This window comes from Nuphar pumila, chromosome 10, assembly GCF_984573655.1.
Source record: "Nuphar pumila chromosome 10, dmNupPumi1.hap1.1, whole genome shotgun sequence".
Classification (NCBI taxonomy): Eukaryota; Viridiplantae; Streptophyta; class Magnoliopsida; order Nymphaeales; family Nymphaeaceae; genus Nuphar; species Nuphar pumila.
In genome coordinates, this window is record NC_143258.1 from 5851792 (window position 1) to 5868713 (window position 16922).

The 16922-nt window shown below is 38.0% G+C and overlaps 2 protein-coding genes across 2 annotated transcripts; both read right to left on the reverse strand.

Annotated features, from left to right (window-relative positions):
• Window positions 1–282: 282 nt before the first annotated feature.
• Window positions 283–3599, reverse strand: LOC149823355 (uncharacterized). The gene is made up of 2 exons (XM_090018790.1): window positions 3213–3599; window positions 283–735 (listed from the first exon to the last, which is right to left on the reverse strand). The coding sequence occupies exons 1-2, from the start codon at window positions 3591–3593 to the stop codon at window positions 325–327; spliced, it is 792 nt and encodes a 263-aa protein (XP_089874916.1). The 5' UTR covers window positions 3594–3599; the 3' UTR covers window positions 283–324.
• A 4321-nt stretch (window positions 3600–7920) lies between these two features.
• On the reverse strand, window positions 7921–16438 carry LOC149823356 (UDP-glucuronic acid decarboxylase 5). Its single transcript, XM_090018789.1, has 13 exons — window positions 16326–16438; window positions 15609–15714; window positions 15017–15103; window positions 14578–14665; window positions 13469–13560; window positions 12642–12706; window positions 11754–11842; window positions 10878–10955; window positions 10679–10772; window positions 10378–10444; window positions 9784–9847; window positions 8931–8971; window positions 7921–8303 (listed from the first exon to the last, which is right to left on the reverse strand). Exons 2-13 carry the CDS (start codon window positions 15702–15704, stop codon window positions 8121–8123), a joined length of 1044 nt encoding a protein of 347 aa, XP_089874915.1. The 5' UTR covers window positions 15705–15714; window positions 16326–16438; the 3' UTR covers window positions 7921–8120.
• Between the last annotated feature and the right edge of the window lie 484 nt (window positions 16439–16922).

The window sequence follows — 16922 nt, forward strand, 5'->3', positions numbered from 1 at the left end:
AATTCTTTCTGTTTGCAAGTTTTTAATATACCAAATTTTAATTGGGGTCTAAAATTTTGGATAGAACTCAACCCAATTTTATTCATGTTCGTGCTTGAATCTGGGTGTGACTGAAAATAAACATGTCAAGTTTTAAACAGACCTTGTTTTTTAATTGGGTAGGGGTGTGACTGATGCTCATGTTCTACCAAAGATTTGAGAAAGTACAATACCCATATAGTTTCCAAGTCACAAGCATACATACAGGCAAACTAACTAGTTTTTCTTTAAGCTCGTAGCTGCAAAAGAAGACATACTTTATACAAAAGTTAAATATAATCAGTTTTATAACTCAGAAGTGGCTTTTTTCCTTCTCATTCTTACATTATTCAAAAATTCCCCCCCTTCCTCAAGATACTCTATCACATCATTCTCTACATTCTTTATCAATTCAACCTTACCAAACCTCTGTAAATTCCTTAGCAAAACTGTAAATGTCAACTCACTGGGTTTACATCCAGCCTCTTTCATCAGCCTGTACATATCCATAGCTTTATCAACCATGCCTACCTGCATATATGCAACCAACATCTCTGTGTAAATTCTAGTTTCAGGTTGCAACCCCTCTTCTTGGAGCTGCTGAAAGTAATACTCAGCCTTCTCAATCAAGCTGTTTCTTCCCAGCATGTATATCATGTCAAAGTAGAATGATGCTTCTGGTATATACCAAATCTCTGCACGTGCGTAATCGAAGACCTAGCAGAAAATGAAAGAAATTTGCTTTTTCAATCTTGGGCCAAAAGTTGCAACTTGTTAGACCAAATATAATAAGACTCAAAGAAACTAATAAAATTAATAACAGAAAATGAATCTTCAGACAGTGATAGGAGAACAGTTAAAGACTGAAAACAAGATTAGAGTTGAGAATCCTCATCACAATCCTAATCAATATAAGATAAAAGTTTGTGAATATGGAACTGTTTACTACATGCCAGACTTTCCTTGAATAACATTTCGCATGCAAAGAGAAACCAGTACTCAAGTTTAAGCTTTTTGTAGTAGAATGATCAAACTATTTATCCTTTAGTATCTTGGAGGTTTTATAGTAAGTAGGAATCCAGAAAGATTCTAGAGTCACACAGAGTCATGTTTCATAGAAATATATCAGTTTTCATTCACGTCATATGTCTTATTTGAGTATTAACAGTTAAGATGACTCCAAGTTTCAAGAGATCACAGCTTAGAGTTTAAATAATATACTTATTTTACAGTTTGGTTTATCACCCCTTGGTTCAATGAAAGGAAATGTGATGGATGGACCTCTGTGCTACCTTTTTTATAGGCAAGACAGGGGATGACACCCATGGGATTCAAACCTGAGGCCCTTCGGTTATGATAGTGAAAACAAACCATCCAGCTATCTCATTCGATCCCAACCCCTTTGCACAGTTTGCTAGATCTTAAATAAATTGTGGGCACGTCTAGGAAATATTGGGTCTACAGCCATAAATTTCTCGATTAGGTCACAGAAGGTGTTCCACACATACAGAAACTGAATTTTTGTTGCTATGATTTAATTATAATGCCAGTTTTGCTTCTGCTTGCCAACAAAAGGCGCAACCCAAGGCTTTGAAACACATTGACAATGAAAACAAGATCCTAATTAAAAAAGGATCTCAAACCTTGAGGATACAGAATCCTTAGAGAAAAGGGATGAAACATACCTGTCCCATCTCACTATTTTCGATGATCTCAAGTAGTGAAATTTTGATTGGGTGTGTAGAGGGGATGTAATCCAACTTGAAGATGATTAAAATAAGTGGAAACCAAAGCTTCGGTTTCAGAGCAAGGTGACTGGAAGACGGTATGCTAAGGTAGAAGAAATAATAAAACACAATGTTCGGACAATCAAGGTTAGACCTTTGAGAAAATGCCAGAGAAAAATTCTGCAGTTGGTGCTAGATACAAAATTGTCTATCAGAATAAAGCATATAGTTCAAATCTAAATAAGTTGGGTAAAGTAAGAGGAGGATCCAGCCATATTTTATTTGATAAGATTGATTCCCCTCACTTTGAGAGAGATGATCTACAAGTTGCATTTGCTCAATGGGAAAAGACTCTAGATTTCAACACAAACTCTTGATAAGAAATGTTACACCAGTGTCATTTGATTATGAGTGAGGCAATTAAGTGGTACCGGTGATAAAAGCAACATTACAGGATTGAACTAGAAGACGCTTAAGAAAACTGTATTCTCAATCAGTACGTTACAAATTCAATGGTCTTGCAAGTTTTATAACAAGCCACCATCATCTGAAAATACCAAATGCAATTTCAAGAGTTAGGAAACTGTCTAAAGGGATTTCTTAGCCTTTGCCCTTTCCTGTTTCATTTAGGGTGGACTCAGTAAACAAAAGTCCTTGGTGACAATGATCAGATTGATCAAAGAAAGAAGAATAGATGAGCATGCAAATGCAACAATTGGAAGAATCTGAAGATCAAATTTGTATAGTACAAGATTAATGAAGTCCAGTGCTTCTAATAAGCGATTGCCAGGCATGAAAATGAATGAAATGACATTCCACCTATCAAGAAATGGTCATTGATTACTGAAATGACAAGGAAAAGTGTACAGGTTTCATTGGCAATGAGAAATTGCTTCAGGCAACTAACACAAGACCCAGCTAGGCGTTTGGAATGTGTTATCAACAAAGATTGATGCAGATCAAGAGCAGGAACGCAACCTGGGTCATAAGATACATTCGGATTCATTCTTCTGTTTGGGATTTTTGGGTCTTCCCATTGCAGTGGATACTGTATCTGTGCATATGGTCCTATCTAGAATTTAGAAGTTGAGTAGAACTAGGAAATTTATAAAGCTCATCTGAATTGGAAGCTTACCAACATCAGCAATCCTCACATATAAATAGATGAGAGGTACGGGAGAATAGAAAGATTATGCTACGAGACAGCCTTTACATTTTACTAATTTTCTGTTATTTCCTGCTTTCCTAGATAATCCAATTCTCAGTTAGTTCCACTTCCAGTTCGTACTTGCTAACGATTTTTTGGTACGTTTGGTTCGCAAAAACGAAATCGAATTCCTCAGAATCGAAACGGTTTTCATTGATAGACATCGGCATTTCACAGAACATCAAGCCAGAAAATGAAAATGGGTAAAGAAAAGAAATGTGTGGGGTAAGAAAAGAACAGAAAGTTGGGAGAGACCGAACCTTGATGGCGAGGTGGCAGGAGTCAGTGCGCTGGAGGTGAGCGAGGAGGGAGAGGAGGTCGGGCTTGACCAACCTGGAGACACTGGAGCCCATGACCCTCTCCACCGCCTCCTCCGAATTGCTCTTGCTGGCCATCCGGAGGGCGAAGGAGGCCTGCATCGCCTCCGAGCTCATGTCCTCCCTCGTCCTCCACAGCGGCTTCTTGCTCAGCCCCTTGTCCCTCAGGCTGCACTCCCATGACGCCCACCTTGGCGCGTTTCCGCTTCCGCCATAGGGAGGAGGTCTTCTGCTACTGCTGCTTCCCAAAGCCTTCTTGGGTCGTCTCGTATCCCACGGCAGAGCCAGACGGCTGCCCGGATGAAGACGAAGAAACACAGCCATCTTCGTCTCCCCTCTGGCTTACTACAGGATAGAAGAGAAGAGGAGGGGTTGTAAATATTAATAGGTTGGATTCGTGTTGGGTTACTTCGGGGTGCGTCACGGAAAACCTGGATTTTCCGCGGAAACGCATAGACGGGCGTGCGATTCCGCGGATTCCATAATGCCAAAACAAACATGGCATCGTAGAAACGCCTCGACGGGTGTGCAATTTTATACGCTGAACCCCTTTTCTGCGAAAACGGTTCTCGTGGATGGGATCAGATTCAGGGAATACTCTTCTCTATCTGCAGAAATGCAACGACGGGTGTGCATTTCCGCGGGCCCTACCTTGACAAAACAAATGTTGGAAATATGGAGCCCACATGTACACACTGGACCGCCCTTTTCCGCGGGAAGCATTCCTGGGAAAAGAGGTGTTTGCGGCTTCCTCTTCCGTGACATGCAAATGGACTCTTAGGGGTTGTTTGATGGCGTGTCCTGTGCGTTGTGCAGGATGCCATTGCCATCCAAGAACGGATGAGGTCGATGCGCAGAACGCTGTATGTTGTAGCCCTTTTCACGGTAAAACACTATTTCACCCCTGTTATGAAAAGAACAGGGATGGAGAACGATCTAAATATACAAAAAATAAGTCGGGAGAGAGGGGTCTCTGACTCTATCTCTCTTCTCTTGTAGGCGGGTGTTGATGCCACCAACAAGAGGCCCTGGTCTGTCTCTCTCCTGTGCAGTGGCTGGGCAGCGAGACCTTGGTGTCATCGCCTCGCCCTCTCTCTCTCTCCTCTCTCTCTCTCTATATATATATATATATATACATATATATATATATATATATGCTATTGAAAAACGGAAGGGTCAAGAAGGAAATTCCATGAAAACAAAAGGCTGGGGTGAAATAGCTAAAAATACTAAATTTTTTCATTCATATGCTTCTCATTGTTATAGGAGGAAAGTCGTTCCTTCAATCACCATTGAGAGAGTTCCTTATTTTAATCAACACGTTAATTCAGCAGTCACTCAATATTTTAAGGATTTATGTTATGTTTCGTTAACAGCGGAGGGCATCATTGGTTGAGCTTTTGTTGGGACGATTCAATAAGAGCAAGTCAAAATTATGCAAAGAAAGTTCTCTGAAGAAGAAATTTATAGGGCCATCAAAGATTTGTCGGGGGTGGAAAGCACCAAAAGGAGATGGGTTTCATGTGGATTTTTTCAAAATATTTTGGGATTGTGTCAAGATATGGTTAACATTTTTGATGAGTTCTATTGTAACTTCAGATTGCCTAAACAAACTTACATCATTAATTTCGAAAGATGATGTAGCCACGGATATCTCAAGGTTTCGCCCGATTTCTGTTATGAGTGCTCTCTATCGTATGATTGTCAAAGTTTTGGCTAATAAGATGAGAGCAGTGGCACACCAGATTTTTTTGGACTCTCAGTTCGCATTTATCTACAATAAGAGGGTTCAACAATCGTTCATCATGGCATCAAAAGTCATTCATTCCTTGCAACTTAGCGGTCAACCATATTTTGTTCTAAAATTAGATTTTCATAAAGCCTATGATTCTGTGCATTGGTCCTTATTTTAAATGTTGTTAAATTTTGGTATTGGTCATCGTTTTTCTGGGTGGATGAGAGAATTAGTTTCAAATGCTCAGGCCATGATAAATATTAATAGTGTAAGAGGAGACCAAATCAAGTTGGGGCATGTATTACGACAATGTTGCCCACTCTCGCCATTGTTGTTCAATGCAGTTGCAGAGGGACTAGTGGTGTTGCTTAAGCGGGCAACCTTACTCAGGGTCGACTCTTAAAGCAAAAACAAAATACTATAACTGATGAAGAATCAACCCTAACACTACGCACCAAGTACACAACCCGTGCATGAATATTTTATTATCTTTTATTCAGTTACATTTGTATTACATGTCATGTGCATACACAACTTTAGTTACGATTTTTTTTACACAAAAGGAGCACCACTCTTGAAAAATTATGAGCATCTTCAGCCTGTCCAAGGATGTTCATTCATACATTTACTTGTATCTTTTAACCCTTGGAGGACACCAAGGCACTTGTACCAGAGTTTAAGACCTTTCGTCAAGGTATCCCTCAACCTGAGACTCAGAGTTTCTGGACCTTATTCCTCACCCTTAAGTCGACATAATACACTACTAGGCATATTGTCACTTCTACCTCGAGTATCGGAGTCCAGTGTCCCTTAAGGCTCATGGTGGAGGATGGATCCCTTAGATCTACATGACAGGAGTTCAGTGTCTCTTAAGGCTCTCAACCACATGCTTCACAAATGCGAGATCGCCAACCCCCATGTTCCTTGTTGAACTAGTAATAAATCGGGAACCCCATATTTAGCATGAAGCAAACAAGCACATGGATTACCCGGTTGATGAGCCAACCAACATTGCTTGGCAACAAGTGCAATGCTCCTCTGTCTAGGTGCAAAAACTTCTAAGCCAGTCATACGCCTAGGTAATACCACCGTTCACTAACCAACCAAATGACGTTTACCCTAGATATGACACCCCGACCATAAAAAATTTGCCAATAAACGTGTAATTTGCTTCTTCACTCACACAAGTATCACAAACATAGACATGAAAAATTCTGCAATAGTTGAAAGATTATGTCTTCTTAAAGTCAGTCAGACAACGATAAAGAGATAAGACGCCTGCCACGAAAATAATTTGTTTTTCACTTTTTGAATTTTTGGTGCCCATGCAGGTGAAGATAGCTGCTTCACTTGTAACGGAAAGGCCAAATACGTCATCGACAACTCATAAATCATGCAATTAAAAATCATTTTTCATGTTATAAGCATAGTAGACTCAACATTGAACATAATAAGTGAGCATTTGTTTTCATTTAGTGCAAGTTTAGATAGAGAGAGAAAGAACTGAAGGATTAGTTTGAATCTAAGCATTTGTTGTACATTTGCTTGACCAAAATTGTTTACATTGATATTACATTATGTAATTAGGGTTGACCACTGGGTTGGTGGGTCGACTCCTTTGTGGCAAGTGATGATTTCATTCAGTTGAGGGTCGTCTTTCAGATTGGGAGAGTCGACTCCTACTCTAAATTTTGAGATTTTACTTATGCTGAGAGTTGACTCTTAGGTTGGAAGACTTGACTCCACCTGGTTCTCTTTAGAGAGACTTACCCCCCCCCCCCCCCCCTTAGTTGAGAGTCTACCCCTGGTTTAGCTGGTCGACTCTTCCTACTCTAAATTTTGAGATTTTTCTTATGCTGAGAGTTGACTCCTAGGTTGAAAGAGTCTATTCCACTTGGTTCTTTTTAGAGAGACTTAACAACACACACACACACCACCCATACACACAATTGAGGGTCTACTCCTGGTTCAGTTGGTCGACTCTCCTGAGTCTTTTTCACAATGAGAGTGCTCCTGAGGGTCGATACCTGATGAGTTAAGGGTCGACTCTTCTTGTTTGAGAAAAATAAAATTTTAACAAAATGACTTTCCAATTGACTTGATCTCACATGATGTTTGTGTTGAATGGTTGGATAACACTGAGATGTGTTGTCTCACCCCTTCAATTGTTATTATTTTCAGACAGTCATCGGTAGGCAGATAAGGCAGCAGAGGACATATGGGCAGTGCATGAACATTCAAGGACGTGGACCTAGGATTGCTTCGGATGTTTTTTGGAACTTTGTATAGATATGTAAATAATGATAAACATTTTATATAAAACACATTTTTGTAAATGTGCAAATTGTCTTGAGAGTTTTGGATCCTAGTTTGGAAACCCATATTAAAAAGGTAGTTTTAATATAAGAATAATCTTCTGATGTGTTTAAAAAAAATTATTAAGGAAAAAGAAAATACTGAAAATTTCATGTTAAAGTAACCACCGTGGTGTGGTCATGTGGTCAGTGAGGTCCTTTGTCAATAAGGCTCAAGATTGAGCCCCACTTGCACATGCAGGTTGTTGTTGCTTTGCTGGATGGTCACTCTCATCCTGGAGTTTTTACATTGCAGGGAGGCAGGCCCATTAAATGACCTGGTCTTGGGTGGGGGTTTTCCTTGGTTATATTAGAAAGAAAAGCCACAAGTAGAAAGGAAAACTGCAGCCCACTTGTACCAGCATCCCACTACGATGATGGGATGTATGTTTCACTTTTGTGGGAGAGGGATAAGATTGTCAGCTCACCAATTTCTCATGAAAATTACATGAAACAAACAGCCCTTAATGCATCTTTTCTCGCACCCAATTCTTAGTCGGGTAGCTATAGATCAAGATATCAACCACCACCACACACAAACACACGCATCCAAGAAACTCTGGCCGCTTCAAACACCAAAATATGCATTTATGAGAAAAGAAAGGAATAGCGAGTCTGTTATTCCACATACCAAAAATTTCCAAGACAAGATTTAAACTGACATAATCCACAACATAAAAATATGACTTGTATCTCTCCAAGAATCAAAATCCAGCTCCAGCATGTCTGATACACCAAAAACTATAGCAAGAACCATGGCAATCATTTCTTCGGGACCGCGAGCCGTAGCCTGAAGTCATCTTCCATTAGCGGAAGACCGTCACACAGTTTAACCTTGGGCTCCCAACCTAGCAAGGTTCTCGCCTTTGTTATATCAGGCTTTCTCTGACGAGGGTCATCCGGTGTGTTCTCCACATTATTTAGTGGTATGGATGGATCAATCAACTGGAAATGAAAGCAAAAATAGATAAACCAAACAGAGGAATTACAAGATACACTTTTATTGGTATCGTGTTTTGGGTGGGCTAGCATGCACTGGCATATTGAGACTTAAACATGAAAACACTGCTAGGACCATCCCACATTTTCTTGGCATTGCATTATGGATGAGATAGCATGCACTGGCATATTGGAATTGGAGGTTGAAATGAAATGCTGTTAGGACCATCCCATATTTTTTTTGCGTTGGATTGAGGATGGGGCAACCATGCACTATGGTCCCTTATGTGCCCTTCAGATGACGCGGGTTGGCCTGTCCCCCATGCATCGAAAGGGTCACATCAGATGAACACTCCTACATAAGATCTGAGAATGCACCAATTTCTAGTTGAACAAATTAAGAAACATTTTCTAGGAGAAGATACTTTCAAACTGCAGTGATAACGTGATAAGATTAAACATTTTGCTTTTGGGATAGACAAGCTAAGAAATACAGCTAGTGGGAATCAAATCTAACCATCCAGATATCTCATTGGATAACATTAGAGAACTATTTCTGTTTCCTTAGAGATAGGAAACTAGCCTATAAAAGGAGAAATTCATCAATTCAGTAAAAATAACATGTGAACTGACCTCCTTCACTGTTTCAGCAAGCTCCAACATTGTGAATTCACCTGCAAGCAAAGTGAAAAAATGAAGTCAGACATGTTTGAGAATAATATGCAACATGGTAATGATCATACTATGCAACTCAGAGTTAGACTACTTGGAACAATGTGCAGCACGACCACAGGGACCTGAGACAACATGTAGAGTGCTGGTGCTCTGCACCAAACTGAGAGAGAGAGAGAGAGAGATTGCAGGTTGCTGAAGGGTTGGATATGCATCAGCCACACCACCCATATCTAAAATTGAAATAGACCCTATTGCAAATGTCTAGATCCACAACGCAAGTGAAACATATAGATTATAAGTTAAAAAATGGAAAATGGGCTAGTTTGTAACCGGTTTCGACCCAAGTCCAACCATATATATCCATATGCATGATTCCGACCCCAAACCTAATAGATCCAAATATATTGCTTATAGACCCGACCCAGATTTAAATACATGCCACTTGAAACAGATAAATCTGCATGAGGTTGTAGCGCAAGTCAAAAGCTTAAGAGGCTTAAGATGTTGATGTTCTCTTGATCATAATTTGAGTTATACATTTAAAGTCAGTGCAAGAGGCATCCCTCTAGGGTTTCAAAAAGCAATTATGAAGTCATAAATGCAGGATCAATATAAAGCTACTGTGAAAGGGAGTCATCAGCCACACAGCTCTCTCTCTCTCTCTCTCCACCATCTTTCACGGTATATTTCTGATCTTTCATCCAACAAACTTTGAAGTTTGAATGACATGGTAAAGATGCTGAAGATGGAAACAACGTTATTCACTGATATTTCACTTTCATTCATGCAACATAGCATCCAATAAGGTAACCTGGATTCCCAAGGTTGATTGGTCCAGTGTGCTCTCCTTCCATGAGTCGTATAAGTCCATCAACCTTCATTCAAGAAAATGCAGCAAAAAGAGGAAAAGGCAGCTCTTAGTGCTGATCACACCGATCCTTCAAATTAGTGTTATAGAACTGAAATTGACGGAGATGGCACTAGCTTTTGGGCACAATACCGAGATTGGCTGCGAACTAGAAATTATGACAAATCCATCTATTCAACTTTTTTCTTGACAGTTTTGCCCTTTTGTCGCCTGAAAATTTAGGTGCCTTGGTCAACACCACTTGTCTAAGTTTCTCACCTGAAAAATTAGGCACCATGATAGTTCTCGCCTGAAAAATCAGGTGCCTTGATCGAAAAAATCAGGCACCATGAAAGGACCACCATGCAAGTGGTTTCGACCAGGGCGCCTGATTTTTCAAGCAACAAAAGGGCACAAGTGTCAAGAAAAAGTTAATTGGTCAGATGTGCCATAGTTTTTAGTTTGCGGTCAGTTCCGGTATTGTGCCAAAAGTTAGTGTCATCTATGTCATTGTCCGTAGTTAGAAAGGACTTGGAAAGAAAGACGAGAACTACATACCATGTCCGATACATAACAGAAACTCCGGGTTTGTGTTCCTGGAGCTTGAACTGTTAAAGGCTCACCCCTACACACAGATACCACAACAATAACATTTTTGTTAGTGAATAAGTCCAGTTAAACCTTTGCTTCAAGATTGTAATAAAGGTTTCAAGATTTGTGTAGCACTTTCACTGTTGGCTTCCAAGTTGACATCAAATAACTCATGGAAACATCGAGAAGTTGACCATACTATTAAATAAACTTGCATTTGCCCTTCTTTCGCAATCAGACAAGCTTCTTAAAGGAAAGCTGAATTTACCTGAGTGCTTGAGCTATGAAATTGCTAACAACACGCCCATCATCAATGTTCATTCGGGGGCCATAAGTGTTGAAGATTCTTGCAATACGAATCTCTGAAAATAAGGACCATGCTCAATACTCATGCAGGGCTAGGGTATAGACAGTAACTATATTTAGCATGTCTGTAGCATGCCAGATTAAAAATCCATATGTTTTACCAATGCCATGTTGCCTATGATAATCAAACATCAAAGTCTCAGCAACACGTTTTCCCTCATCATAGCAACTTCTAACACCTGAAACACAAAAAAACATTACATAAAAGCAGTAAAAATATGGCACTATGTGCAATTCAAACATATCATCTTTTAAGCAGCACTAAATGCATGCACCATGAAGCCGGCTCAGGTCAAAGTCTCAGCTAAGTTTCAAAACATAATTTGCAGACATGCCACCAAATCAACCAAAAGTAGGCAGGTCGACATGTAAGTCTCACTTACAAGTTACTTCTTGAAGACTTGAACGGTTCAGCTAAACTAGGACCATCCTTCGGCTGACAACTCAAAAAATGACAGGAAAACATGGAAAAATCTGAGATGGTAGTCCTACTCTTCTTGACTTAACCAAACTGGATGAATCTAGCTAACCAACGTATTTAGGCCAATATAATTTACAAAAACTACTAAAGTACATGCAATGTGAAGCTTTCCAAGTGATCCATATCATGAACTGAGTCACTGATGCTTATTATGCCAGGAGTTGAAATATTTGAACATTGACCACAGCAGACAAAAAAGATAGGAGCAAGTATGCCAGAATACCAATTATAACATGTGATTCGGTTAGATAGTGCCAATAATTTTCACATCAGTGTTCAGGGCCATCAAATTAGCCGTTTACAGGAAAAATACATCCACCAGGATCACATATTTTCTCTACTTCCAGTTAGAGATGCAAAGAGATCAGATAGTCAGATATCCAATTCAAATCTGTGCCCAGTTGCACATGTATTTGATTCAGATCATGCTTAGAAGTTCACAAAAGGAACATATAAAGCAATGCCAGTGATAAGAGCACTTCAGATTCAGACTTACCAATTGGGTTGACATTACCCCAATACTCTTCCGTCTGAGGATGCTCAAGAGGATCACCATATACTTCTGAAGTTGATGTAAGCAAAATCCTAGGAAAATAAAAAATAAAAATTAAGAGTGCTACACTATTTGAGGGAAATAGCTTACATTGTATGGTAATTAGCAAACAGTAGCACACTATGAGAGTTTGCCAAGGTTCTAACAAAGTGCCCTGGACATGCCTTGAAATTAAAGACTTGGTGGAAGATATCTCAAAAATTTCAACCAAAAGATATAATGGACACATTTCTCTAACCAAAACCAGCTTTCCAAGAAAACATCAGGTAGTCCAATGACCACTTAAAGTGATTCCTCAGAATAAAATGTGAAAAAGAAGAAATATGTCAGTCAGCACATTCTCCAACAAGGTACTTTTTCAGTTTTTTAAGGTCTTCCCGATATCTGGAGGAAAGATTGCAAAATAAAAATTCATAATTGATCTTCATTTGTAGCAAATTTTCTATGAGGAAGACCAATATGAAATTTAAGGATCTTAAGGAAATATCCGTAGTACACACACACAGCAAGAAAGAATAGGTTTTCTATTATTTTCTTACAAAAATATAAAGAAACAAGTTTTAAAAGTTATTAAAATACAAAAGAAACAAAAAAATTAGAAAAACTGAACTTAAAATATATAAAAAAAATTTATTTTGCAAAAATATGATAATATCATGATATTTTCATTTTAACGATATTTTGAAAATATCACGAGATTTTTCCAATATTATCAGCTACCTTAAAAAATCAGAATTTCTCGCGATATCGATATTGGTGAATATATGTATATATATATATACACACACAGTCATGCCTACACACACAGGGGGAAAGGAGAGAGTATCAAACCTTGCTCCAACCCGCTTTGCAAGTCCTAACATATTCAGTGTCCCAATCACATTTGTCTTTATGGTCTGTTAAAATGTCATAATATCTAATTAGATTGCAGATACATGAGCAGACCATAATCTTATGCAACTCAAATCCACTACATATGTTAAGTTGAAGCTATATAAGAGGTGGATTGGATCAATAGGGAGGCAGTTATAAGAATTTCTCTACAAAAAGCAACACAATACTAAAATGGTTTGAATAACCAACCACCAATAATGCAATTCAATATCAAGAAAGTTGGTTTGAATTGATATTTTATAAAGATGACCATGATTGCATGGTTGGTAGAGAATTGGATCATTATATTGACTCCAGATTCTAATATGTCAAGAAAGGTCATATTCTAGGAGACACAAATGCACACACACAAAACAGCATAAACTCAATTCCTTTGTTTTTGTGTTCAAGTAATGGTTGTTCAGAGAGAGAGCCAGGAGCCATTAGCATGCGAGCGCACACACACACAAAGTTGCATAAACTCAATTGTTGTTTGTGTTCAAGTAATGATTGTTTAGTTAGATCCATTGGCATAGGCATACACACACACACACGTGCCCAAGTGGATGCATGCACACATATACAGAATTGCACAAACTCATTTGTTGTTTGTATTCAAGTAATGGTTGTTTAGAGAGAACAATTAGCGTAGAGATAACCTTGAGATTAAACCTTATGACATTAGTCATCCAAAAGCAAGGCATATAATAGGTGAAGTATATAGAAAACATGAAAAGCCATAAAAAGGAGGTACTAATGAGGCACTTAAATTATCGGATACTTGCCTTTACAGGGTTATATTTGTAAAAAATTGGAGAGGCTGGGCATGCAAGATGGTATATTTGATCAACTTCTATCAACAAAGGTTCTGTCACATCTGCAGCAAAAAAAATATACATTAAGAATCAAATTGACATTGCCATAGGCAAGACCTCAAGCAAATACAAAAAAGTAATAATGATAAAAAAAAGTTAGCAGAACCATTAAAAAGGGCAAACATAATAAAGAAAGAAATAAGACCTAAAAAGATTAATAATTGATCATTTGAAGAGAAGGATACTGCTTGATTTTCATTTCTCTTTTCCTTTTTTTAACAGCACCAACAAAGGATTTCCTTCTAGTTATTATATTTGCAAGAAATGGAAACAGATAAAGGCTTCAAATTTAAAACCAAAAGAATTGAAGTTTCGAAATGCACAAATAAAATGGTTGTGCTCTTCCATGGTCCAACTTGGATTTTATGTTTTCAGAATAATTACATATGCACGCAGATAATAAACAGCTCCTAGATAAACTACAGAAAAGCCATTTCAGTGACATGGAATAAAGCACAATCTGATAACATAAAACATGATTATCTTTCCAAGTAAGATATAGATTAGAAGCATCGATGTTTTGTTTGCTTTAAGAAAAATCTCAATTGTGGCAGCTACATAATTTTCTCTATCCAAAAGCTCTAAGTCCATTATAAGCTATAGCAGTGAGTGTAAACACACATCCTATGCAAGGAGGCAACTTGCTCAAGATAATCAAATATTTGAAGCTGTTGGTTCTGTAACGCACAAATTTATGACATCCACTAATTCTGAAATCATATCCTGGCAATTTCCGTAAGATCATCACCTCAAGATTTTACCTTCTCTATTAACATGTTTCTTAGTTTCTCATCATTTCATTATATTTGGACTAGTCAAAATTTCCTAATTTTACTTGATAAACCAGGACTACAAAAATATTACAAAAAGATTCCAGAGCAAAGGACACTTGCAACATGAAGTGTAAAACACATTTTTAGAAAAAAGAAAAGAAATATAATCTTAAAAAAATTGGAGAACATAATACGAGTGGATTAGAAAAATCAGCTCTTAAGTAGTAAAGAAAAACAGAAAAATACCATGTCGAATAAGCTCAAAGTTTGGATGACCAATCCATTTTCGAAGGTTGTCCTTTGAACCGGTGAAAAAATTATCAGCAACAATTACCTATTTACCATAAGAAGCCTGTCAAGGATTCATCTAATACAACAAAGTCAAACTTAAATCCTATAATTTAAAATTTTCATGATATTATGTAATAATTGGGTGCAATACAACATGCTGATGCATGTTTGCTGACAACAGCATGGTAAAGAAATTCATTGATATATGTTTCCATAAATAACAAAACAAATGTAGAATGTTCATGACAACCAAAATCACTGAAAAGGTTAGTAGGTGTCATTCCTTCCGTTAACTAAAAACTAACAGTGACTATGAGTGTTTCCTGAAAGAATTACCAGTGTTCAGCATAAAAAGAGCAAACTATACTATACATAAAAGAGAACAATGCATTACCTCATTTTTATCATTTTCCATCAATTTATCTACCAGGTGGGAACCAATAAATCCAGCTCCACCAGTCACCAAGATCCGCAATTTGGGCTGTCATTACTAATGACATGAGATTATGAAAAATAAAGTTGAGACAGAAAACAAAAGCGTTCAAAAAAGGTAGCCACACGGTCCCACCAAATAACAAGAAATTGTTGTAACAACTCAGTCCAGACCAGAGATTCTGGCACTAAAGCAATGAGAAATTTCAAAATTAAGCAAGCATCAGTGCCTATTCTAGAAGACTAAAGATATTACAGGTGCCAATGACAAATCTCAACATTCAACAACCGTTTTAGTAGGAAGAAATTACTACAAGGAATAGGTATCAGAATGATTGCCGTGCAGACAAGCACCATGCTCCCATAACAAAAAATTTAAAAAATAAATAAATAAATCAAAATTCAGCAACTTCTCTGCCAATGCAGAACTAAATTCCTGCATACCATGCATCACTAAGCATTTACAAATCCAAAATCAAGCTGTAAAAAGGACTAAAAACGTAACAGACCACACGATACGATAACAAATCGAAAAGATTGTGAATTGATCATACCTGACAAAATTTGGAACTGCGCAAAGGTGATGGCATCGGAGGTGGCTTTGAAGCCGTTTGTTGTGAAGCATGGTTCTCGCTACCATTGGCAGCCATTTCTGAAAATCTGTCGAAAAAGAAACATATCCAATTTCAACGAACAGAATTAAGGGGAAAAAGAAAAAACCATTGCACTCGACAAAAAGACAAACAATCAGATTCAAAACACCAACCAAACAGGCATCAATAAAAAAAATCAGTCTAACCCCTGAAAATCGACCAAAAATACGTTTTTCAAGCAAGCAAATCTGATCCAACTACAGGAACTTCAAAAACCCAATACAGATCTACCACCCAAGAACCAAAATAAACAATAAATAAGTAAATAAATAAATAAAATCTCACACCAAAACCAAGAAAAGGAGCAACGATCTCTCTAGAGAAAACCAATAAGAATTCAAACTCGATCAAACTAGAATCGCTCCAAAGAAAAGCTCAAGTTCATCACAAACACAAATGAAGATCAACGAACCCAAGAAAACCCAAAATCAAAATTCACCGCAATCGCAAAATCAACACCACCAAATGCCAAACGCACAGCACGAAACTGATAAAATTATTATACATAACAACACAGATCACAGAACCAACACATACCCAATACAGATCTCGAAGAATTACGCAACCCTAGAACTCTAAAGAAACCCTAAATACGAATCGAGAGCATAAGAAGCCTACCAATTAAAGCAGAAAACCAATCTTCGGACTGAAGCGAGTACAGTCGGTAACGGCACTCGGAAGCAACAAACCACCACGATTTACCAAACGCTTTTATACGATTGCTTCACCAGGAATCCATAAGAATTCAAACCCAAAATCTCCGAAAAACCCTAAAACTTGAGAAGCATGGTGAAAGAAAGGTCTGCGTTTGACAGGTAATTTTTTTTCACCGCCGTTGGGAGGGGCCGTTTGTTTCCGCCGAATATGAGGGAAAGAGGCCCACTTTCGTACGAAAATGAACCTCTTTCCAGATCATGTGATGGGGCCCACGTGCTTTTCATACAATTGGGCGCGTTTATATGTGAAATGCATAGCATCAACCCTCTCTCGGGAAGAAATTTCTTGTTGGGTGGGAGGTTTCAAGCTATGTTACGATGATTCGTAGACTCAAGGATGTAGGATTTGGATTAGACTCAAAGTTCGAAAAAAGGTTAAAAAATGAGACATGAGGATAAAGATTTTTTTTTAATATTTTAACATTAAAAGTGGTTTTTTATTGAAATAAAATTTAAATGTAAGAAATTATTACTTTAAAAAAATTAAAATATTGTTGTA

Excerpts from the sequence above, each read along its gene's own strand:
- LOC149823355 (XM_090018790.1), bottom strand. The coding sequence starts at position 3,593 with ATGGCTGTGTTTCTTCGTCTTCATCCGGGCAGCCGTCTGGCTCTGCCG. Across the intron at positions 736-3,212 it reads CCTGCCACCTCGCCATCAAG|GTCTTCGATTACGCACGTGC; the intron begins GTTCGGTCTCTC and ends ATTTTCTGCTAG.
- LOC149823356 (XM_090018789.1), bottom strand. The coding sequence starts at position 15,704 with ATGGCTGCCAATGGTAGCGAGAACCATGCTTCACAACAAACGGCTTCA. Across the intron at positions 13,561-14,577 it reads CTTTGAGCTTATTCGACATG|ATGTGACAGAACCTTTGTTG; the intron begins GTATTTTTCTGT and ends TTTTTGCTGCAG. Across the intron at positions 10,445-10,678 it reads TTCATAGCTCAAGCACTCAG|GGGTGAGCCTTTAACAGTTC; the intron begins GTAAATTCAGCT and ends ATCTGTGTGTAG.